A 25212-nucleotide genomic window follows, 5' to 3' on the forward strand; every position below is an offset into this window, starting at 1 on the left:
CTGGGTCGTGGCCACCAGTCCGGGGGGCTCTGCATTTTAATTTAATTTTAAATGAAGCTTCTTAAACATTTTAAAAACCATATTTACTTTACATATAGCAATAGTTTAGTTCTATATTATCGACTTATAGAAAGAGACCTTCTAAAAACGTTAAAATGTATGACTGGCACGTGAAACCTTAAATCAGAGTGAATAAATGAAGACTCGGCACAGCACTTCTGGAAGGTTGCCGACCTCTGCGAGTCTAACTTCACAATTGCTTCACTACTTTCACTTCCTGCTTTTCTGTTCCTACTTCCCTTTTCCCAAAATAAGCAAACAGAAGACAACAAAACTGTGACCTCCTCCTGACTGTCCTTAGCCACCGCACTTAAGGCTCACTTCAAATTACAAATATCAGTGCTTCAAGTGTGAACTTCACGTGGAGTAACAAGCCATACATACACCCTGCTCACTGCGCCACTGTGATGTTCCCCTGGTGTTGTCCGGACCAGTGATCTGCTAAGTCACTCCAATCCTCGACTCTGGGAGCCAGCCATACCCTGCTCCGCTGTGAGAACCCCAGTCCCAGGCTGTTCACCCATGGGCTTGCTTTAAGCCATGAGGATACATTTTTCAGCCTCATAACTACATACATGAAATTATAACCTATAACCTCACTATACCATTACTGTAACAATTACTATAACATCACTATAACAACCATGCTCAATGCATCATGAGCCTTCCGAAGACACCCAACATGACAAACTTTGCATTGGCTACCACACAATCATTTTACAAGCATCAACATGGGGTGCAGGGTGTTCCCCCGAGGTACGGAATATCACATTGAGAATGATGGGTTTGAGGTGTGGGAGGGGCTCCAGCTGGGATGCAGGCTCTGGGGTGGGGCCAGGAATGAGGGGTTTGGGGTGCAGGCTGCTCCAGGGGGAGAGGACTCCCCCCAGCTGCCTCCCTAATTTGCCTAGTGGTTTCACTGGGATGTGGTCTCCCCAGGCCCATGTCAGAGCATTGCTGTTGACTTTAAGAGCTGCCACCTTCCATGCCAGAGCTGACCAGATAAGAAGAGTCCTTGATATATTTTAGTCCTGCCTGAATGGAAATCACAGCACAATCCTAACTGTGGAGTCACTACCGATGTCTCTACACTTATAGCTCCATAATAGATTGTGTTTTATATAAGAACATGAGAACAGCCACACTGGGTCAGACCAAAGGTCCATCCAGCCCAGCATCCTGTCTTCCAACAGTGGCCAAGGCCAGGTGCCCCAGAGGGAGTGAACCTAACAGGTGATCACCAAGTGATCCATCCCCTGTCGCCCATTCCCAGCTTCTGGCAAGCAGAGGCTAGGCTGCATAAAGGGCTCCAGCCAGTTTGATATTATATCTTAGCCAGATGTAATCTCCTAAAAAGAGATGGGAGGAAGCAGAAGTGAGTGTCCAATTCCTTCAAATGTGTACTAAGGGTGGAGATACGTCCATCTTATCCCCACCCCCTGGGATTCACAGATTCCAAGCAAGAAGGTACCATCTAGTCTGACCTCCGGTATAACACAGGCCAGAGAACTTCCCTGAATTAATCCCTGTTTGAACTAGAGCGGCTCTATTAGCAAAACAGCCAGTCATGATTTTAAAATTGCCAGTGATGGAGAATCCACCATGACCCTCGGAAATTGTTCCAATGGGTAATTACTCTGTTAAAAGTGGACACCTTATTTCCAGTCTGAATGTGTCTGGCTTCAACTTCCTCCCATTGCATCGTGTTAGACCTTTCTCTGCTAGACTGAAGAGCCCAGTATTAAATATTTGTTCCCCATGTAGGTACTTACAGACTGGGATCGAGTCACCCCTTAACCGTCTCTCTGGTAAGCTAAACAGATTGAGCTTGCTGAGTCTCTCACTTTAAGGCCTGTTTTCCAATCCTTTATTGTATCAACTGACAAATAATTTATGCCGAAATAAAACGAGAGCATATCCTAAAACAGAATCACAAAGGGGCAGAGTTAAGGTTAATTCTATATTTCCCCATCCTTAACATTGCATTAATGTCCGGTTTTGGCCCAACGTTGACCCTGTGCCTATAAGAAGACAGACCATGACTCCCTTCTAGCCCAATTAATGATGGTTGCCAAGTCTGCCATCAGATATTTGTACTAAGATGAGGTCCTGAAACATAAACCCTTATATCAGAGGCACGGTATGACATCTAAGGCCTGAACTAAAGTAATGGGCAAGACTTTGCAAACATAAAGCAAAGTGAAGCTGTGAGCCAGAGGCAGGCCCTGCTCACAGAAGCTGGCAAGGAAGGGCCGATGTTGCAAAAATACGCATACTTAAAAGGTACTGGACACTAGAGATATAAACATGGAAATGTAGCCCTTCTGCCAGGCCGAAGGGCTACAGCAAGATGACAGCAGCAAGAGCCAGGTTCGGCACACTGGGGTTCCCTTTCAACAATACAAGGCAAAACCGGCTTGAGCCCCCACCCAGCGACCTGGGGAAACTACCCTGGGCACCTCAAAGAGGCAATACTTCCCCTCTCGCAAGCACAGAGTCTCAGTGTAGCAAAAATCTTTAACAACAGGGCAGCCCTAGAGTGGCTCTTGAGTCTAGCAACCCAAAGTCACCCCTCCCACAGTTTCTGCCCTTAGTCAATGCAGCCCCCCACCCCCACAGTCCAGAAGTTCCTCCGCAGAGTCTACTTCCCAGCATAGGCAGAAGGGGGGGAGGTACGGGGGCACCTTACATGCTCCACTGCTCATATTGACGGCCAATTGCTATGCCTCTCCGTGGGGTTCTGGTGCAGTCTTCACCGCAAGCCACTCCTCTCCACCAGCCACCCTGCTAGCTGCTCCTCACCACCAGCTGCCTTGCTAGCCACTCACCTCTTCAGGCTCCTCCACTACTTAACACAGCTCTCAGTGATTTCAGCTGGGGAGCCTCAGTGCTGGTGCACCACTAGCCCAAAGTAGGTCTAATGCTTAGACCCGGGTATCGTGATTTCAGTTCTGCAGCAAATAATAAGACTTTTAATGGAGTCAAAACTAGCTCTGTTATTACACAGTGGCTAGAGAAAGAGTCAAGGTGGTGTCTGGAGCCCACACTGACCAGTACAAATACCTGTCCCCAGCCTCCCAGTTCACAGGGCTTTGGAACCCATGTCCCTTGCCTGGCGAGTGCTACTTAGTTGAGGGCAAGTCCCTCCATCAGAAAATGCCAAGTACAGTTCTACTGTCCTTGAGTCACACAACCAGGACAACGGCACTTTACTACTCCTGCCCCAATAACGAAGAGACCGGGGATCCCACAGCAGCCAAAGTGACCATTAGGGCAAGCAGTCCCATCGTGCCAGGCTGTTACAGAAACCAGTTCTAGTACGAACCCTGTGGGGACCACTGAACTCTCAGACCCTTGGTTTTGAGGATGATATTAGGCAAATAGTTAAACCTGTGGCTCAAAAGCATTGTACGTTATCCAGTGAGTTAGCTGCACTTAGAGGAATGGCAGGAACGCCAGGAGAGGCTCCGGCCACGCTGGCTGACACAATACAAACATACACTAGGTTAAGAGTGGGGGATACTGATCTCGAGGATTTGAAGCACCTTGTTTTGGAGGCGCTGCCTTCTGGGGTGCTAGAAGGGGTGAATGCTTGGTGTGAGAGTGGAGGCAGAGAGATACCCTAGGATGAATGGACTGAAAAAGTGGAGACTGCAGTTAAACAGCAGGAAGGAACTCCTGTCCGGGGGCCGGCTTTACCCATATGCAAAGTACGCAGCTGCGTAGGGCACCAGGAAATTTGGGGAACTGCACCTCCAGCCCCTGCTCCGGCTCTTCCCCAGGGCCCCCACCCTGCTCCGCCCCCGCCCCCTCCCCACCCTAGCCCCGCCTCTTCCCGCCCCAGCCCAGCCCCATCCCGCCCCCACTCCCCTGAGCTCTGCAGCAGGGCCGGGGCTGCACTCACTGGCCCCAGCTACGCCACTGCTGAGTGCTGGGAGGTGGATCCCCCATGCCCCCCAGCCACCCCCCCCCGGAGGCCTGGGACCCCCCCCCACACCCCGCAGGGGGGCTGCGGAGGGCCCCAGAATAGCTAGGGACGGCCCTGCTCCTGTCAGTGGGTTGTGAACAGAATTAGGACAGTGGAAAACAGAGGGTCCTGGATCCTCTCCCCGTGGCCGTGGCCGGGGCCGGGGTTGGAGAGGTCACGGAATGAACAGAGGTAGAGGAGTAGGCAGAGAGAGTGAATGGGTATCGCCTGGAGCTCTGAAACAGGAGAACTTAGACCTTAAAGGAGAGGATGAGCAGCTGCGGGCGCAGCTACAGGCTTGCATGACTGGCAAGGAGTCTCAAAAGGAGGAAGAAAAGGCAGTGATGACGGTGGCTAAGGCGACTGTCTTGGCGTCTGGATTGAATGACTCAATTGCTACTGATTCGGTAGCGTAGGCCGCCCTCCCTGCAGCTCGGAATGCGTTTTCCAGCACCCCGTGACAATAGATGTCTGGGGACGCCCCCACCTAAGCATCCAAGTTGGGGATAGGCTTGCAGATTTTCTATTGGACATGGGGGCTGGAATTCCTATAGTAAAAGACATTTAATGTATATCCAGTTGTGGGCTCCGTTCAGATCCAGGGCATATCAGGAACTAAGCAAACGTCTGATGTTAAAACCCTCCCTCTCCAGTTCGGTGTACATGCCACTCAGGGGAAGTGTGTTATCGCAGGGAGAGAAAATCTAATCGGGGCAGGAACTATCAGACCCTTGGGAATAATCCTGGATTTCCCAAATATGTGCATCAGACAAGCCCTCACTGTAATGGGAGAAACAAATGAGGCGAATCTGATCCCAGTGGGGCTGGCTACTCAGAGGGTAACAGCGGCAAAGCCTGAGCAGCCACCTCCTGCCCCGGACGGCTGGGAAAGCTGGTGGGCTGAGATTCAAACTGCCGGGGCGGTGGGCTCCCTAGATATGGGAAAAGGACAAACCCCCGTGACAACAGGAGACACCCCCCCATACATCAAACAGGACCCGATACCTCAGGAAGCAAAAGAATCTTTAAGGCAAGTGATAGAAGAATTGGAAAAATGAAAATTAATTTGAAGGTGTTCAGCGCCTAACGCGGCACCAACCTGGCCACTTAAAAAACCTGACGGAACATGGAGATTAACGATTGGCTATCGGGGGTTAGACAGAACTGCCAAGCGGGGACACCAGTAGTGTCTGCTTATCCAGCACTGTTGGAGGTGGTAACCCCTGACATGAAGTGGTTCTCAGTACTAACAGCTTTTGGAGTTTACCTTTAAACCCAGAGTCTCAATACAGAACAGCTGCTGTATCCCAGGGTGTGCAATACTGCTGGAATGTTTTGCCTATGGGGCACTGTGACGCACCCACAATATTTCATACTGTGGTGAGAAATACACTAGATCAGGAGGGACTGTTACAAACGAGAAGGATAGTCCAGTATGTAGATGACATTTTAATAGTCAGTGAAACAGAACAGGCACATGAAGCGTTAATGTGGCAGTTACTGACTAGCTGCCAAGCGTACAGCTTGAAACTTAACTCCTCTAAATCCCAGATGAAACAAAGAGAAGAGCAATATCTTGGAATTCGGCTCAGTGCAGGGGGAAGGTCTCTAGATAAGGGAAGGGTGAAGTGTATTATTAACCTCCCTAGGCCAGTAGACACTAAATCTTTGCAATCTTTTTTGGGGCTTACTAACTTCTGCAGAAAATTCATGGCTGGGTACGCAGAGAAGGCAGGTCCCCTGTACGAGGTACTTAAAAGTCCACAGTGGACCTGGACAGAGGAGGCTACTAATGCATGGGAAAGCCTGAAAAAAAGGGTTAATGGAGGCACCTACCTTGGCCGCCCCTAACAATGAATTCCCCTTTGTATTGTACCCTAGCGTGAAGAATGTCTGTATTGTTAGTGTGCTGACACAGGGTGCTGGTGCTGGGGAGAGACCCGCTGCTTATTATAGCAGAGCCTTAACAGGTTCAGAAACCAAACTGGGAACTTGTGAGCAAACTGCTCTAGCTGCCAACTGGACACACAAAAAGCTCAGGCAATTATCGGAGCAAGCAAGGTGATTGTAAAGAGTCACCATGTGCTGGGAAAGTTACTCAGTCAGGAAAATCTATCTAAAGGACGTGTGAGAGTAGATAAGGCCATTCAATGGGTCTTTGCTCTCATGTCTGAGAATGTTCAACTAGTCCAGTGGTTCCCAAACTGGAGTTCGTGAACCCCTGGGGGTTCGTGAAATGTTACAGGGGGGTTTTGGAAAAAAAATTCCCTAATGGGAAGCCCCTGGACTTCCAAGAGCTAAGCAGATCAAAGCAAGCATCTCTATCACACTGAGGAGATTTCAACTTGAAGACTCATAAGAAATGGAAAGGGAGGTGGATAATTTTTGCTGTTTTTAAAATTAAATAGGCAGCTAGTGTTGGTTTTAAAATTATTATGAAGAACAAGTTTAAGCTTTGTTGCAACGAGCGTTGTTTGCCTGGACTGTTCAAGACCTGAATGCTTGTGTAGGAGGAACTCTTTGAGTTGGCTTTTTAAATCCCTTCCTGCTCATTCACATCTAATACTCCTTGATGAAACGCAGGGGCCTTGTCTTATAACAGGCTTATTCAAAATTATTAGTCAAGCTACAAAAGTGAGATTTTGGACGTGTGCTGCCATTTTCATAATTTAATAAAAATACTGTCATGATCAATAATAATTAGTAATAAATAGTGTGTAATAAGCATGTCATAAAAACAAATGTTATATCTCCAGGATCACTGCTTTTATAATTTATACTCAGGGAAAGGAGAAAATCCCTGGAAATATTCATTTTTAGGAGGGGGTTGATGAGACTTGACATTTTAGTGAAAGGGGTTCACAGGTTGTTAAAGTTTGGGAACCACTGAATTAGTCCCACTAAAAGAACCTGAAATATCTGGATGGTGATTGACTATAAAAGTCAAGAACATGTTTGTGAACCCGAATGGGAATCCAAAGCACAGCCTGTCTTTAAAGCAACCCCAATTGAACAGGTGATCGGAAAAACCATTTGGTTTGTGGACGGTAGCTCATATTACACCGAAGGAAAATGAGTCACTGGTTTTGCAGGGATTTGTTTAACTGAAAACCTGCAAAGCGTTGACTTTTTCCAGTACAGAGTGAGCAAAGGGGGAACGCAGTCTGCAGAAGTGTCTGCGGTCTTAGAAGTTTTAGCTAGAATGAGGAACAAGCAAACAGCTAATAATAGGAACGGATTCAGATTATGTTTACAAAGGAACCACCAGGTACCTACCGTGGTGGAATAGTGTAGGTTTTACAGGAACTGACGGATCCCAAATTAAACACAAGACCTTATGGCAGCAAATAGGGCGCTTGGCAGGGCGGGATCAGAGGATCTGGAAGGTTAAAATAAAAGCCCATAAGAGGGCAGGTCCATTGAAAAACGGAAATGAAGTAGCAGATAAATTGGCTAAGGAAGCAGCCCTTCCTGGAACACTGTGGGAGCCTACACCTGTGGCCATAGGCGCCAACTTCCCCTCTTCCCTGTGGGTGCTTGACCCCACCCTGGCCTCACCCCCAACCACTCCTTCCATGAGGCCCTGCCCCTCCTCTTCCCACCCCTGCCCCGCCCCCATTCCAACCCCTTCCCCAAATCCCCGGCCCGGCCCCACCTCCTCCCCTCAGCGTGCCACGTTCCCGCTCCTCCCCCCATCCCGGAGCGTGCTAACGCTGCCAAGTGCTGGGAGATAGGCGAAGGAGCGGGGACGTGGCGTGCTCAGGGGAGGAGGAGGAGGTGAGGCGGATGCCAGTGGGTGCACAGTGGGTGCAAAGCACCCACCAATTTTTCCCTGTGGGTGCTCCAGCTCCGGAGCACCCCCGGAGTCGATGCCTAGCCCATGGCAGTAACCACCCGGGCACAGGCAAAGCAAAAACAAGAAAGTGAGGGAAACAACCAGAAAGAGCTTCAGTTTTCACAGGACCTGCAGGCAAAAGAGGACTTAATCCAGCAACGGAGAGTAGAAAGCCCCTCACAGCGGCAGGGGGTCCACTGAGATCATCCCAGCACAGCAGCAGGCCACAAGCAGAGGGTAGTAACTGAGCCGTGAGGACAGCCTAAATCCTTGGCTTGCCAGATCAGGTGAAAATCTGCCTTTGGGGAGACTCTCTGGCCGCTGCCCAGAGACCAGAAAACCAGATGTGCTGGTGGGTGTAATTTGGGGGGGAATTACTCTGCGTGTGCCTGGCATGTGGCAGTTGGGCTGATCTCTTGTTCAAAGGGCCCCCTGGGGCCCCCACCAGCATGGAGAGGAGATGTGAATTTAATAAATTCCAAGACAAAGCCAGAAAATACCGCTTGGCTCAGCCCGTCTTACATCCTCTTGCCCACAGAATTACCCCTTAAGGGGTAACCCCTGATCCCCTCCCCTCGCGACAAACGCAGCAGTGCCCATGCTGGTCCAGTGCATCACCAAGTGTTCCATCCCCTGTCGCCCATTCCCAGCTTCTGGCAAGCAGGGGCCAGGCTGCATAAAGGGCTCCAGCCAGTTTGATATTATATCTTAGCCAGATGTAATCTCCTAAAAGAGACAGGAGGAAGCAGAGGTGAGTGTCCAATTCCTTCAAATGTGTGCCAAGGGTGGAGATACGTCCATCTTATCCCCACCCCCTGGGATTCACAGATTCCAAGCAAGAAGGTACCATCTAGTCTGACCTCCGGTATAACACAGGCCAGAGAACTTCCCTGAATTAATCTCCGTTTGCACTAGAGCAGCTCTATTAGCAAAACAGCCAGTCTGGATTTTAAAATTGCCAATGATGGAGAATCCACCACGACCCTCAGGAAATTGTTCCAATGGGTAATTACTCTGTTAAAAGTGGACGCCTTATTTCCAGTCTGAATGTGTCTGGCTTCAACTTTCTCCCATTGCATCGTGTTAGACCTTTCGCTGCTAGACTGAAGAGCCCAGTATTAAATATTTGTTCCCCATGTAGGTACTTACAGACTGGGATCCAGTCACCCCTTAACCGTCTCTCTGGTAAGCTAAACAGATTGAGCTTGTTGAGTCTCTCACTTTAAGGCCTGTTTTCCAATCCTTTATTGTATCAATTGACAAATAATTTATGCTGAAATAAAACGAGAGCATATCCTAAAACAGAATCACAAAGGGGCAGAGTTAAGGTTAATTCTATATTTCCCCATCCTTAACATTGCATTAATGTCCGGTTTTGGCCCAACGTTGACCCTGTGCCTATAAGAAGACAGACCATGACTCTCTTCTAGCCCAATTAATGATGGCTACCAAGTCTGCCATCAGATATTAACTATTGCTGGTTGCTAGCGCCTACTTGGGCCAGATTTGAACCAGATACTGCTTACAGAGCTTATTCTCAATTGCTTGAGGTCTCCCATGTCTCAGTTCCATTGGAATTTTGATGCGGCAGTCCCTCTTTTCAAATTAAATCTCCTTTCTAGCTTTGCCAGACTTCCAACTCTGGCTATGTCTATACTGCAAAGAAAAACTTGCAACTGGCCTGTGCCAGCTGACTCGGGCTCCCAGGGCTCAGGCTGCCCAGCTGTTTCACTGCAGTGTAGACCTACCCCAAGTTCTGGGACCATCCCGCCTCACAGGGTCCTAGAACCTGGGCTCCAGCCCGAGCCGGAAGTCTACACTGCAGTGAAACAGCAGGGCAAGCCTGAGTCAGCTGGCAGGGGCCAGCCGCAGGTGTTGCGGTGTTGTGTAGACATACCCTCTGTGACTGCCTAGGAGGCTATAACAACAATACAGTACTGAGCACTGCTGTGGAACAGCATTCGGCACCTCATCTGAAAGCACTTCATGAAGGTAGATCAAGTAACGTTATTCCCATTATACAGCTGGGGAAACTGAGGCACAAGAGATCAGGGCTCCTGTTTTCCAAAGGTGGCCTCTAACTCCAGGTCCCTCCAGTGTTTGGGGGTGCCCCTTTCGAGACACGTCAGCCCCGCTTTTTAGAGCTGCGGAGCACCGACAACTTCAAATCAAGTCTGCTGGAGCGGCTGATAGTCAACATGTCCGTCAAGCAAGCCCGAGGCGTCTCTGGCAAGGGACCCAGCATCAGAGGCCATGGAGGGGAGCCTGGCCCATAAACTCCGGGAGCCTCTGTGTCCCCATGTGTGAAATGATCCGAGTGCCCTGTGCAGCACCGTACAGCGAGGGACGGGAAGAGACCCCAGGCACCCCGGCGGTCAGTTGGCCTCTCTATTTACTGGGCAGTGCTGATTCCGTCCGGCAGTGAGAGTGTGATTTGCAGTTGCACTGAGCACACACAGCTCCCATTGACTTCGCAGGGAACAGCAGGTGTTCAGCACCCACTGAAAACCAGGCTTGTGGAGGAGGAGCTGCTAGTGATACGCCAGCCTCAACCCCCCCAGAGCCTGCATGCAATTTGGATCCTGATGCAAACAACTGCAGCCTCCAAAGGGTTACGCAAGGGGCTGCAGCCGGCGTATGAAATGATAAAACACTGAGGTCACTCCCTGACCGCGGGCGGGGCCGGATCCCTCGAGGAAACATTGTTTTAAGAGGCGATGCTGAGCAGGGATTAAGCGGTGAAATGCAGCATCCCCAGCTCTCCTGCATAAATCAATCTGCAATTCATTAGCAGCATGCGGTTCCCATTTGCTGGCCAGGGCATTCTGTCACTGGCCAAACAGATGGAGCCGGGGGGTTCATAACGAGGATAGCTGCAATATTTTTCTGACATTAACACTTAGATCAGGTCCTCAGAGGGCGCACGAGGAGCTGGCCTCAGCCCTCGAACCACCCACTCCTTTCTCACTTGCTCGTGAAGTGGAGAAAGGATCGCAGCTGTCCAAGCAGGGCTTTCACAACCTCCGAGAAGGAGCCCAGGGCTTAGGGTTTGCTCTCATCAGTAACCAAGGGGAAAAGCAAATATTTCTCTCTCCCCCTCTTCCCCCCCCAAAAGGATTTTGCAATCTAGCCAGCCCAGTGGGGCAGCCCGCTCAGCCAGCTCCTGCCCCCTCGCTGTGCCTTGCCCAGAGCTGCTGCTATCCCATTTTCCAGCGTTCACTTTGTAACAAGCAGGTTGGGGTGTAAGTCTTTGTGCCACCACCCTCGGCATCAGAACGGCTCAAGTGTGTCATAAGCCTTATACCGTAAACCACCAACGGAGATGCGCCATTAACGCCAATGGCTCAGGCCTCCATTTTGGGAGCCAGATTCCATCCCTCCTACTGCTGTGAAGTTCTGAGCACCTAGTGACAGCTAGGCTGGCAGAGAGGCCACACATTTGTTACAGTATTTTAGTATTTTTAGACATTTCGACAGTTCAAACCACCAAGATGCTCATTATGGCACCATCTCATGGCCCCAAGATTGAAGGAGGAAGCCCCCATGAATTAATTTGTTATAAATTACTCACATCTGAGAACAGGTGAAGAAGGAATACGCTGAAGTGGGGAGGGGCTGGGGCTGATGGTCAGAGTAAGAGGCAGGCAGGCTGGACACCTTGGTTGTATCCTCAGCTGGGCCACCAACTCGCTACGTGACCTCAGGCCAGTCACAAACTCTCAGGCTGTGTCTGCACCGCAGTTAGACACCTGTGGCTGGCCCGTGCCAGCTGATTGGTCTCTTGGGTCTCAGGCTAAGGGGCTGTTCAACTGCAGCATAGATGTTCCGGCTCTGAGACCCTCCGACCTTGCTGGGTCCTGGAGCTCGGACTCCATCCCAAATGGCAATTAAACACCCTTTAGCCCGAGCCCCGTGAGCCCGATTCAGCTGGCATGGGCCAAGCATGGGCTTTTAATTGCAGTGTAGACAGACCCTTCAACTTTAGCAATAAAACTGAAAAGAAATATGTCAAAGGGTGTGTGTGTGTGTGTGTGTGTGTGTGTGTGTGTGTGTGCAGTTCAGTTTGTGTTTGTAAAGACCTTGGAGACTGTAAAGGTGTGCACAGTCCTGCCCGCCCCCTGGTGTCCAGGTGTGGAACTGCAGGTGACCCCAACCCTTACTTTTACCCAGTTGGGGAGTCAAAATGTTCCCTATGAAGGATCTGGGCCGGGGGAAGCCGGAACAAATTAATCCAAACCAGTCTGTCGCCTGGAAGCAGGTCTCAGGGAAGGAGAGAGCACAACAGGCCGCCCATAAGGTTCTCGCCACAGCGTCCTCCGGGGTCCCAAACTCATGCAAAGTCTCTGAGTCCAGGAGCCAGAGAGTGAGCGCATCACCCCCTGCAGGCTCGGTGACGTCACAGCCCTTCCCTCGGCCTCTCAGCCAGACCTGCTCCCACCTCAGCTCAGCGCCCCGTTCCACCAGCCTGGATTACACCCAGCCTGCCCCTTAAGGGGTGGAGGGCTCCTTCACAGGGCCCTGGCATGTCCAGTGCCGCAGAAGGACTCAGAATGTGGAGCCCCTGGGCTTAGCCTGCTGGCTGGCTATATTCAGGTCAACAGTACCCGGCTTCGACAGATACAACCAACCTTCATCAAAACCCGGCAGGCAGACTCGAGCGCCAAAGAGTATTAACGCCACAGCCCTGTTTGGCACCCAGAGGCCCCCCCCCAGCCCGGTGCGACGTCTCTGCTTGCGGTCGCTGTGGGGCAGGAACTTTGCCTTTGTGTCTGTGCAGTGCCCCACGTAACATCCACCCTCATGCCGTCCAAGCGGCTCCCTAGGATTCGTGGCGGTAATCTCACAACCCCCCTCGGAGGTGAAGAAGTATCCACCAGAAGTAATTTATAGAGAGACCGAGGGCTCAGTCCAGTCCTACTCCTATGGCGCAGTGATCTTGCAGGAGTCTGTGGCACAGCTAGGAATCCTCTCCAGCTGTCCCTCCTCCCGCGACCTGGGCTGAGCCGGGCAAGCATGGAGCAGCTACAGGACCCGAGCCACGAAGTCTCTGGGAGCTTTGCTAGCCCCCGAAGTGCAGAATTTGGCCCATCTGCCTTTCTAGCTGCAGAAAGATTGTACGGATTCAGCTGCAGGTGTGTCTCCCCCAAACAGCTCAGCTTTACAAGCCGGACCACCCTGGATGGTGGCAGCGCTTCCATTAGGAAATGCCCTCAGGCATCCGTCCCAAATCTTTCTGCCTCCTTTACTAGGTTTGCCTGCCAGCAGCCAAGGCTAACTAAAACTGCTGCGACAGACGCCCAGAGCCGCCACCCCACCGCCGCGAAGGAGCCCGTCCCCGCTAGGAACCACGCCGGTCTCAGTTCCCTTTGAAATACGGCACAGAAGAAAGCAAAGGCATAAGGCAGCATGGTCTACAGGACAGAGCACGGGACTGCGAGTCAGGACACCTGGGTTCTGTTTACTGACCTTGTAGCGGGGTGGGCACCCGCCCCTGCCTTAAAAGGCTTGAAACAGCCTGGGGAGAGGGCTGGGGCAGGGAAGGACGAGTGGGGCTGACTGGGGAAAGCAGCCTCAGATGGAGGCCACCCCCCAATCAGGCCAAGGCTGGTTAATAAGGGCCCAGCTGGCCCTTATAAGAGGGCTGGGGCCAGAAGCCAGAGACAGAGTCTCTCACTAGCGGTACAGAGGGAAGGGCCTGGCTGCCTGGAAGCTGAGAGGGTACCGAGACTGGAGCAGGGCTGGGGGAAGGCCTGAGGAGCTGGGGAGCTCCGGCCTGGAAACTCCCCAGGCTACAGGCCTTGTTAAAGGCCAGAAAAAGGTACTGGGGTTGCAGAGGGGCGCCCAAGGGTAGACAGAGGCAGCAGGGCCAACCCCCCTTGCCGGTGATGAGCGGCACTTACACTGCAGCCTGCCCCAGGGAGCGGGGGCTCGATGGTGACTGGCAGTAGCCAAAGACTGAGGTGAGCTGGGGCTAGGGGGCTGGGGGTTTCCCTGAGTGGGGACACCCAGATCTGTGGGGGTAGTGCCAGGGGGCAGCATCCCGGCGTGAGAGGGGCAGCGGGGTCTGGGAAGGACACGGGGACCAGAGGCAAGTGGGACACCGGCCTGCAGAGGGTGCCCCGGAACTGGAAAAAGAGCTAATTCCCAGGACACCAGCAGGAGGCGCCGCAGGGGTGAGTCCTCGCACCGTGACGGACCTGCTGTGCGTTTTGGGCAAGTCCTTCCGCTCTGTGCACCTTAATTTCCCCTGCGTGTGCCGTGTGGATAACAGCCACTGTTCTCCTTTGTAGAGAGCCTGGAAATCTATCAATGAAACATGCTCCATAAGAGTTAATATTGGTGTTATTCTGGCCTATGAAGGTGCTTATCCCACATTCAGCACCTTGGTATCTGGGTGCCTTCCAGTCCTGCATTTAGGAGAGTAACTAACATCAGTGCTACAGGCCAATGGCAAGGACGCCAGCACCCGCTGGCTCGAATCGGGGGCCGCTTGTCAAGGCCCAAACCCGACTGAAGCGCCGACGGAAGAAGCCTCGGGATTCTGCCTTGCCCACAGGCAGTGGACTGCACTCAGCCACGGTCGGACCACGCGTGGAAGGCGCGGATCTCTCCACCACAAATGGAAACGCATCGAAATCGCCACCTTGGGACTGCGGCAAGGAGCAAACCATGCGACACATCGCGGACAACCTGCCCCTGCCAGGCTTGCAGCGGTGGCACAATGCCGGGTCGTTGGAATCGCAAGATTCAGTTAGAATCCCAGCCTGCTGCTTTTCTAAGGCTGAGGCTGCCCGACAGAAAGAAGACGATGATGAACATCTGGCCCATGCTCGTTCTCTCCTCCTCTCCCCAGGGGGAGAAGCACGTGCAGGAGAGAGTCTTGCTTTGGATTTTACTCCCAGGCAGACAGACACATGTTGCTCTAGGTTTATGTTAGAGAAGGCAGGTCAAAGGAATGCGGGAAGATCTGAGGGTCTGGTCGAAGTGTTGCATGTCAATGAGGAAGGGGGAAGAAAGAAAGGGAAATTCCACGAGTCAAACCAGGAATAATCAAAAAAAACATTTTTGGGATGTTTCTAACAGAGGGGGGGAGGGGAAGATCACCACTCCACAACACACTGGGATCAGATCTCCTGTTGGAACAGCCACACAAAAATTAAGCCCTCGGCTCAGTACAAACATTCAAACAAACCCTCTCAGGCAGATTGGCATCTTCTGTCCATTCGAGGTCACCCCAAAGCCCTATGTTCCAATGCAACGTAGCCCAACCAGCGGGACTCGTGGAGCACTGGAAATGACATGCCTCTGCAATCAGTAAAGAGCAGGACCTTCCAATCCCGCCCCCTGGAACAACGCCCCACGTTACCCAGGCAGCGTCTGCTGGAGGTTGCCACCTCGTGGTAGCTAAACTTTTCCGTGCAAGCCTGTGGTAATATCTCTGCCTCCCAGATCTGTGCGCTCACCCCAGACCACACAGGCCTAACGATGGGTTGACAAAGTGCCAGTGGCAGTTTATAAGATCACCATCCCAGCCACCTAGCCTGTGGAATGCAGAGCTGTTGGCAATCAATGTGCAACCCAATTCCATGCACCTGGGGCTAAATGTATGGCTGGCCGCAATAACTCCCCAGGGAGCTCCTGGGAGACCAGCATTTGCCTGGGCAGAACAGTGCGTGGTGCCAAGGCTGGCAGAGGCACAGTGATCAAGGCAATGCCAGAAGAACCATTCTCCAGGCTGACCAGGTTTATTGGGACCTGGGGGGATTGCACTGGGTGTGCTGGGGCAGACACTGGAGTACGTGTTGCTGGCAGGCAGGGCTATTAGGCCAGAAACGCTCCTTTGGAAGACGTCCGGCTCGTGACGCAGTGAATTCTACACCCTGCAGAGCAGTTTGCTGTGTTCCGTCTTCACCACTCTTGTGAGTGCGTGCGTGAGTGAGGGTGCCCTCTGGTGGCTGGGCCAAACCCAGGATGCAAGACCTGCTACTGCCAAGGGCCAGAGTGTCAGTCACAGAAGGATTAGAATTCTAGTCCAAGCTCCCTTTGGGTGCGAGGAATATCATGCTGATGGTGTCTATTGTCTGGAGACAACAGATTCATGATAAGCTCTGGGAGCAACACACGGCCTAATGATTAGAGCCTGGCATAGGGAGCTGCGTGACTGGGCTCAGATCTGCTACTAACATGCAGTGTGACAAGTGGGGCTGACATTTAAAAAGGACCCTCTGCTTCGGGGTGCCCAACGCTTAAGCTGTCCCTGGTAGAGAGGCTGACACACACGGCGGAGCAGTTATGTTTCCACCCAGCACGCGCGCGCACACACACACACACAGAACGGTGCCCTGGGCAACCACAAACAATGCCCCATGCAAAAAGGGACCTTTCAGAAATCCTTTGACAAGGTCCCTCACCAAAGGCTCTTAAGCAAAGTAAGCTGTCATGGGATAAGAGGGAGGGTCCTTGCGTGGATCAGTAACTGGCTGAACCATAGGAAACAAAGGGTAGGAATTAATAATCCATTTTCACAATAGAGAGAGGTAAATAGTGGTGTCCCCCAGGGGTCTGTACTGGGACCAGTCCTATTCAACACATCCATCAGTGATCTGGAAAAAGGGGTAAACAGTGAGGTGGCAAAATTAAGCTAATTAACTCCAAACTCAAGCTAATTAAGTCCAAAGCAGATTGTGAAGAGTTTCAAAGGGATCTCACTAAACTGTGCAACAGGGTAACAAAATGGCAGATGAAATTCAGTGTTGATAAATGCAAAGTGATGCACGCTGGAAAACATAATCCCAACTATACGTATAAAGTGATGGGGTCTAAATAAGCTGTAACCACTCAAAAAAGAGATCTTGGAGGCATTGCGGATAGTTCTCTGAAAACACCCACGCAGTGTGCAGCGGCAGTCAAAAAAGCAAACAGAATGTTGGGTATCATTAAGAAAGGGATAGAAAATAGGACAGAAAATAATCAAGTTGCCTCTATATAAATCCATGGTATCCCCACACCTTGAATACTGTGTGCAGAACTGGTCGCTCCATCTCAAAAAAGATATATTAGAATTGGAAAAGGTTCAGAAAAGGGCAAGAAAGATTATTAGGAGTATGGAACAGCTTCGGTATGAAGAGATGTTAAAAAGACTGAGACTTTTCAGCTTGGAAAAGAGACGACTAAGGGGGACATGATAGAGGTCTCCAAAATCTTGACTGGTCTGGAGAAAGTGAAGAAGGAAGTGTTAGTTACTTCTTCACATAACACAAGAACTAGGGGTCATCCAATGAAATTAATAGGAAATAGGTTAAAACAAAGAAAAGGCAGTATTTCTCCACACGGCGCACAGTCAACCTGTGGCACTCCTTGCCGGAGAATCTTGTGAAGGCCAAAACTATAACAGGGTTAAAAAAAGAACTAGATAAGTTCATGGAGGATAGGTCCATCAATGGCTATTAGCCAGGATGGGCAGAGAGGCAACCCCATCATCTGAGTGTCCCTAGCCTCCGACTGCCAGAAGTTGGGACTGGATGAGTGGGATCACTAGATGATTCCCTGTTCTGTTCATTCCCTCTGAAGCACCTGGCATTGGCCGCTGTCAGAAGACAGGACACTGGGCTAGATGGACCCTTGGTCTGACCCAGTCTGGCCGTTCTTATGCTTTTATGAGTCGTGCACTGGGGCAGCCCAGGGGTCTCTCTGAACCCACACCCAGCTCGCCCAGTCTAGAGCTGTGAAAGCTTCAGAGCTGCCCCCTGCAACAAACATAATCTTAACGTGCTTCCACGGCAGCCACCATTCAAGGAGCCTTTTACAAACTTTCTCTAGCTGGAGGTGGGTCTTGGGAGAACTAAGAGGCAGAGCCAGTCCTATAACTCCACCCCCCCAGGAAAGCTTAAAAATGGAGCCTCCTGCAGCAAAGCCACCAGTCCTGCCCTGTCCTGCACCAAGACAGGCTGTCCTGCCAACCGCCTTTCCCTCAGCTACCAGGGAAGTCAGAGGCCGATCTATCAGCCCCCAGCCCATCCATCAGTATCCAGTCAGAGCTACCTAGTATCTCGGCTTTACCATAAACCACCAACACCCCACTGGGGTAAGTGGTTAAGTGAGGATGTTGACTCTCTATGCCCCATTCAGCTCTTGGCGTCTCCACTGCCACTGCCACCATGGGGTCAATTCGTGCCAGTCACAGATGTGGGGCTTTTCCCCCAGACGGATGCTTGTCCACTGAGATAGGGATGGAAACCCCACCCCCAACTCATGTCACAAAGGCCCGTCATTCAAGGCTGAAACTAGCTGTCCCATTGTCAGCTGGGTTTCCTGTCTCCCTTCCAGAGTTCAGGCTGGGAAAAGAGTCAGTGATGGAGAATTATATGGCAGTGGGGAACCGGCTGGATCCTTTCACTGGCCATTTCCAGACTTGCTAAGGTTGGGCTGTAGAAATTTTGTTTCAAACAATGCAATATTATTTTGGGCCATTAGCTGGTCTCCATGGAAACACACACTCAATCTTAACTGTTTCTTGACCGAGTCCAGTTTGTTGTGAATAACAGCTTTGGGTCACGTCTCACCTGGGCTGGATTTGTCGGGGTGAAAGTCCCCATGGCCCAGTAACAAGTCTCCTCCACCAACTAGCATTTAAAATCTCTCTCTAACTTGTGCTCATTTTCTCTCATTGACTCCACATCAGCTCAGATCAGCATGCCAGTTAAAATAATAATACCTAGCTCTTATATGCAATGTTTTTCCAGCTCTGCAGATTCACCTGGAATCTGAGAGTCAAGCTGGGTCCTTCCCTTCCCATGCACCATCCCCAGTAATAAACATTTTGCAGGGCCAAGATGCTGTCTGTTGCACCTAAGCAACCCACTCTGCTGTCCATGGGATTGCACGGGTGTTCTGGATTGTAATTCAGGGGGCAATTGATGCCCAAGAAGGGACACCTCCCTGGAGGTGTCGTATGGTGGCTCGGTAAGGCTCTCGGGGGAAAAGAGATCTGCTGATTAAGCAGCTGCCATTTTGACACATTATTATTAACAATCACATACAAAAACCTATATTCAAAGAATGCTCTTTAGGCTGCAAAGTCGAGCACTCGGAAGTTAGGAAACGCCAGACAGACAGTTGCACGTGCAACTCGCTCTCTGGCCCCATGTGCGTCCCGCGTGTGCACTGACAGGGTCAGCGACACACTCATCACGCAGCGGCAGGCAACAGCCGTGTGCTCGAGCAAGGTCTGGGCCAAAGGGCCGGAGCCACAGCCAGGCCTGGCCGTGAGCAGAGAGACCCAAGCTCTGCAGCTGAAGGGCTGGCCCAGAGTCCCCCTTCCAGCAGTGGGACTCTCCACACCCATTTGGCAACGCTGCCGGATGGAGAGGCGAGTCCCAGCCCCACACCCCTTCCGTCCCACCCTCTCTTGGCAGCCGCGTCCGTGCTCCAGCTGGCCCCACTCTAACAGGGCACGCTAGAATATCCAAAGCTGAACCCAAAGCCCGAGAGCATCCCCCACCCCAAGCCCTAGGACGTGGTCCCTGAGGCTGGCTCGCAGGGAGCCCACGCCCTGGTGAGGTCAATCAATGCAGCCTGTTCCCGAGAGCAGCGGCTAGCCAGAATGGAGCATGGAACCAGGCTTCACATGTCTGGCCAAGGCACCGCTTGGGCTGCAGGATGTCAGGACACTGCCCGGCCTGATGCCGGGTGTTGAGGAAGGACCTGTCAGCCCCTCAGGGAGGATTCTCCCATAACTACGTATTCCCTGGGTCGGGTGCTATTCAGTATTTTCATTACTGAGGTGGATAATGGAGTGGAGAGTACGCTTATAAAATCTGTGGATGACACCAAGCAGGGAGGGGTTGCAAGCACTTTGGAGGACAGGGTTAGACTTCAAAACAACCTTGAGAAATCGGAAAATGGGTCTGAAATCAACAAGAGGCAATTCGACAAGGACAAGTGCAAAATATGCCACTTAGGAAGGGGAAAAAATCAAATGCACCACTACAAACTGGGGAACAACTGGCTAGGGGATTGTACCGCTGCCAAGGGTCTGGGGGTTACAGTGAATCACAATGTGAACATGAGGCAACATTGTGGTGTAGTTGCGAAAAAGGCTAATATCCTTTTGGGGTGTATTGGCAGGAGTGTCGTATGGAAGATGGGGAGGTAATCATCCCACTCTTCGTGGCACTGGCAAGGCCGGCTTTAGGCCGATTTGCCCGGTTCCCCGGAATCAGGCCCCGCGCTGGCACCTTTTTAATTTTTACTCACCCGGCGGCGCTCTGGGTCTTCGGTGGCATTTCGGCGGCGGGTCCTTGAGTGCCGCCGAAGACCCGGAGCGAGTGAAGGACCCGCTGCCGAAGAGCCACCGAAGACCCGGAGCACCGCCGGATGAGTACGAATCGGGCCCCGCACTTGCTAAAGCCGGCCCCGGGCACTGGGGAGGCCTCAGCTGCAGTACTGTGTCCTGTTCTGGGCACCGCCCTTCAAGGAAGAAGTGGACAAATTGGGAAGAGTCCAGAGGAGAGCAACTAAAAGGATAAAGGTTTAGAAAACCTGAGCTGGGAGGAAAGGTTACAAAAACTGGGAATGTGCAGTCTTGAGAAAAGAAGACCCGATAACAGTCTTCACACATGTTCTGGGCTGTTATAGAGAGGATGGGGCTCAACTGTTCTCCTTGGCCATCGAAGGTAGGACAAGCAGTAATGGGCTTTATCTGCAGCAAGGGAGAGTTAGGTTCGATATTAGGAAACACTTGCTAACTCTCTGGGGAGTTAAGCTCTGGAACAGGTGTCCAAGGGAGGTTGTGGAATCCCCGTCATGGGAGATTTTTAAGAGCAGGTTGGGCAAACACCTGTCAGAGCTGGTCTGGGTTTATTTGGACCTGCCTCAGCGCAGAGGCTGGGACTTGATGACCTCTCGAGGTCCCTTTCAGCCTGTCATTTCTATGGTTCTATGATTCTCCATGATCATCTGCTTTGAACAGATCCCTACAAACCTCTGCTCTTTGGACCCAGTGGAAGAAACCTCCTGAGGGCAGGGGACCTGAAAGCCCTTGAGGCACATGCTAGGAGCTTTGTCTTGTCTGGGATTTTTACAATTCGATCCAACCAGAAACATCTCAGAGGCAATGGATATATGGTTAGGACTCTGGAGCTTTTGACATCCAGCCAACATCCACACTTCATCTGGCCTGGGGTTCATGTTCTCACTAGCGCCCTCTCCCGCTTGCACCCCTAAACGCAATCCCTAGACTTAACGTAGCGATGGTCGCCTCGGAAACTGTTGCATTATTTGTGTTGGTGGATTTCGGTGCGTAGTGCTGGCCTGACAGCCCTAGGGACTGAAATCCCCAGCTCAGGTACAACCCAGTAACAGTGCGAGCGTCCCCCGAGCTGCCCTGCCTAGGTGCCTCATCTCTCTAGCGGGGTGAGGGCAAGTTCAGTGCCCAGGGGCCCATCCAAGTCTTGGTCTATCTGCTTAAAAATCTGAGATGCAGGGAACAGCTTTCACGGCGAGTTCTCTGCTACCTTTCCGTGCACATGGCCGCTGAGCGAAAGGGCTGAGGGGTTCCATTGCATCTGGAGCTCCCCCTCACCCCAAAGCAGCCGGGAGGTCTAACACCGGCTCTTGTTGGGGCTCATGCCCCCATGGTGTGGGAGTGGTGCCCATTTTCCCATGGGCAAAGAGTTCCTGAAGAGCCTTGCTCCGCGAGGCTCCCCCGGCACTTACCATCCTCGCAGAGGTTCAGTTTGGACAGGTTCCTTCCATCAAATGACTCCTCAAAGATGGAGCCATTCTCCCGCTCGCTGAAGGTGTGCAGGTACATGGCCTTGTTCTCCATCCTCTCGCTGCCGGGGAAACAGAACAGGCAGGTGAGAGACTGCACATGGTGGGGGGTGGGGGACACAGACAACACGGGACCAGAAACTCCCTGTCACCCTCATCTCTGCCCTGTAACTGTAGCCACTGGAGTAACCCTGTGTAACCCTGACCCACACCTGGGGTCAGCCTCCACTAGCTCCTGCCCCATCACCCAGCATGCACTGGGACATGTGTGTCTATCCATACGTGATGGTGCCCATTAGTGGCTGGTCCACAGAGAGGATAAAGCACTTACTGCTGCTGCCAATAGATCAAGCTCTCCGCTAGCTCAGGCAATAGATGCCTCTGGGTTTGGAGCTGAAGGAGCAGGGTTTTCGCCCTGGGTCTGCAGGGTTGGGGGGAATATGTGGGTTATAGAATCATAGACTATCAGGGTTGGAAGGGACCTCAGGAGGTATCTAGTCCAACCCCCTGCTCAAAGCAGGACCAATCCCAACTAAATCATCCCAGCCAGGGCTTTGTCAAGCCTGACCTTAAAAACCTCTAAGGAAGGAGATTCCACCACCTCCCTAGGGAACCTCTTCCAGTGCTTCACCACCCTCCTAGTGAAATAGTGTTTCCTAATATCCAGCCTAGACCTCCCCCACTGCAACTTGAGACCATTGCTCCTTGTTCTGTCATCTGCCACCACTGAGAACAGTCTAGATCCATCCTCTTTGGAACCCCCATTCAGGTAGTTGAAGGCTGTTATCGATCTGCTGGCAATGCTCCTACTAATACAACCCAATATACCGTTGGCCTTCTTGGCAACAAGGGCACACTGCTGACTCATATCCAGCTTCTCGTCTACTGTAATCCCCAGGTCCTTTTTCTGCAAAACTGCTGCTTAGCCAGTCGGTCTCCAGCCTGTAGCAGTGCATGGGATTCTTCCATCCTAAGTGCAGGACTCTGCACTCGCCCCTCTTGAACCTCATCAGATTTCTTTTGGCCCAATCCCCTGATTTGTCTAGGTCACTCTGTACCCTGTCCCTACCCCCCAGCGTATCTGCCTCTCCCCACAGCTTAGTGTCAGCTGCAAACTTGCTGAGGGTGCAATAAATCCCATCATCTGGGTCACCTCAGCACATGGATTCTGCACACACTGACAGCTCAGCCAGGGACTGGAAATGCTGCGAGCCTTGACATCTCCCTGAGCCAGCTGTCCAGCGCGCGGAGAGGCCAGATGTGCTGAAGCCGAAAGGCCTCGCGCTGCCAAGCGGGGCCTGAACTAAGGTCTCCAGAAGCGCTCAAGCACGGCTCTGGCCCAAGCCTGTCACTGCCCAGGTTCATCTCGGGGAACAGCCATGTTAGAACCACGTCAAGCCGCTTCACGGCGTAGACCCTCCGTGAGGGGAGGTGGGTCCAGCTGGAGCACCCTAGGGTCCTCCTTGGCCATGGATTAAAACATAAGGCATCCAGACCATGCTGGGGATTTCAGACATGGCTGCCAGCCTGTGTTAACTCCCCTGCGATCAGGGCCTAGAGAGACCCTTGGTGGTTACTGCGGGTGCGTGGGCCAGAGAGGTGGAACCGAGTCATTAGGCAACGCCACACAGGGCCCCCTCTTCCCCCAGGCCCTGCCTTTCGCCTGCCCCATGTGGGAGGCCGGGCACCCTAGAGAGGCTACTCTGGGTTGCGTGGGTCCACCCAAAAACCCTCTTACAGGACGTCCTGGCCCTGTGTCGTCAGCCGGCCCCTCTTGGAACCAGTGGGGTTGATCCCACAGTCCCTCCCCCGGTGGGAGTCGGGCCGGTTCCACGGAGAGATATATCAGGGTCAGCATGGCACCAGGGAAAGGGGAATCAGGCCTGATGGCCCCAGCCCCCACCGGCCGTTCCCCTTGTGTTGCTGGCCTGCACCATGGAGGTAAAGCAGTGCCGGGTGGGAACGGGGGGTATTACACCGGCCTGGCACTGGGGGAAGCAACGCAGCTGGCCAAGGAGAGCCAGGCCAGGCCCCACGCGCTCGCCAAAAAGGCTGTGGTGTGGAGGGGTTAATACAGGGCCGCCTGGGGAGGGCAAGTGGGGCAATTTGAGAATGTCGGATGCTCCTCTCGCCTCCGCCTTCTCCGCCTTCCCCCATTCCCGGCGCCTTAGCATGCCGCGTCCAGGAGTGGCCCTGGACAGAGCTAAAGCCGCGGGGCCTGAGCTCCTCCCACTCAGAGATGCGTGGTAAGGGGGCGGGGCTGCAAGCTGCAGGCCGAGTGGCAGGAGCTCAGGTCCCGTGGAGCCAGGCTGCTGCAGCACTGTCCAGGGCCGCTCCTGAATGCCGCGCACTGAGGCTCCAGGAGAGGGGGGAAGTGGGGTAAGCAGCATGGTAAGGGGGCCGGGGCCATTGGATAAGGGGCAGGGAGTCCTGCGGACAGTCAGGGGACAGGGAAGGGGCAGAGGTTTGGGGGGGGCGGTCAGGGGACAGCTCATTCAGCAATTTGAGGCTTGCAGACAGCTATTTAACACAAAGAGCCAAGCTGTTATCTTTTCCCTTAGGGCTACCATCCTTTTCACTTCTCAAATGCCAAATTATAGTCTACATTTAATTTCAGTGCCATAGGGAGAGTCGTGTCAGGAGAGGGGAGCTTCCTTTAAAATTAGCCACTTTAGATTAACAGTGATAGAGCCGAGAGAGCCATGGGGGAGGGATCACATGAGAAGAGCAATATCCTACACCACCTACCTCCTTCCCAACCCTACCAAGGGAGACCCCCCTCCTCTGCATTCCCCAAGGCTCCAGAGGGGTTAATTCAGTGGTTCTCAAACTTTTGTACTGGTGACCCCTTTCACATAGCAAACCTCTGAGTGCGACCCCCCCCTTAAATATATAAAAAAGTGTTTTTAATTTATAACACTATTATAAATCCTGGAGGCAAAGCAGGGTTTGAGGTGGAGGCTGACAGCTCGCGACCCCCAGTAATAACCTCGTGACCCACTGAGGGGTCCCGACCCCCTGGGTTAATTTAAGTTTAGTACCCTGTGTCCATTCACATGCATGTGCTATTTTGAGCATTTCAGTTTTCACAACATAGGCTCATCCCAGATTCTGGAACAAGCTCAAATGCTCAGTTCATGGAGTATGTACATAAGCTGTACTAAAGACAAACCCACAGTAACCGTCTGCAGTTTGTGAGGGACCCCATGGAGCCAGTCTCTAGGAAACAGCTAAATTCATGGAGGTTAAGTCCATTAATGGCTATTAGCCAGGATGGGTAAGGAATGGTGTCCCTAGCCTCTGTTTGTCAGAGGGTGGAGATGGATGGCAGGAGAGAGATCACTTGATCATTGCCTGTTAGGTTCACTCCCTCCGGGGCACTTGGCATTGGCCATTGTCGGTAGACAAGATACTGGGCTGGATGGACCTTTGGTCTGACCCAGTACGGCCGTTCTTATGTTCTAAGTTAAATGAACCCAAAGTTATGGAGACAGATCTGAGTCAAGGAAGCCAGCAGACTATCAGAAACCTGGAAAAATCTCTGACTGGATGGGCTCAGGCGTTTGGTCACAAGCTG

At 52.2% G+C, this 25212-nt stretch overlaps 1 protein-coding gene across 1 annotated transcript in view; it reads right to left on the reverse strand.

Moving 5' to 3' along the window:
- Positions 1–25212, reverse strand: part of SCARA5 (scavenger receptor class A member 5) — a 145267-nt gene that overhangs the window by 117236 nt on the left and 2819 nt on the right. Inside the window, exon 2 of the mRNA XM_045012005.1 lies at positions 21579–21697. Within this exon, the coding sequence (XP_044867940.1) occupies positions 21579–21690 (112 nt within the window). The 5' untranslated portion in view covers positions 21691–21697. The remainder of the gene's footprint in view (positions 1–21578; positions 21698–25212) is intronic.

Source organism: Mauremys mutica, chromosome 3, assembly GCF_020497125.1.
Source record: "Mauremys mutica isolate MM-2020 ecotype Southern chromosome 3, ASM2049712v1, whole genome shotgun sequence".
In the NCBI taxonomy this organism is placed as follows: Eukaryota; Metazoa; Chordata; order Testudines; family Geoemydidae; genus Mauremys; species Mauremys mutica.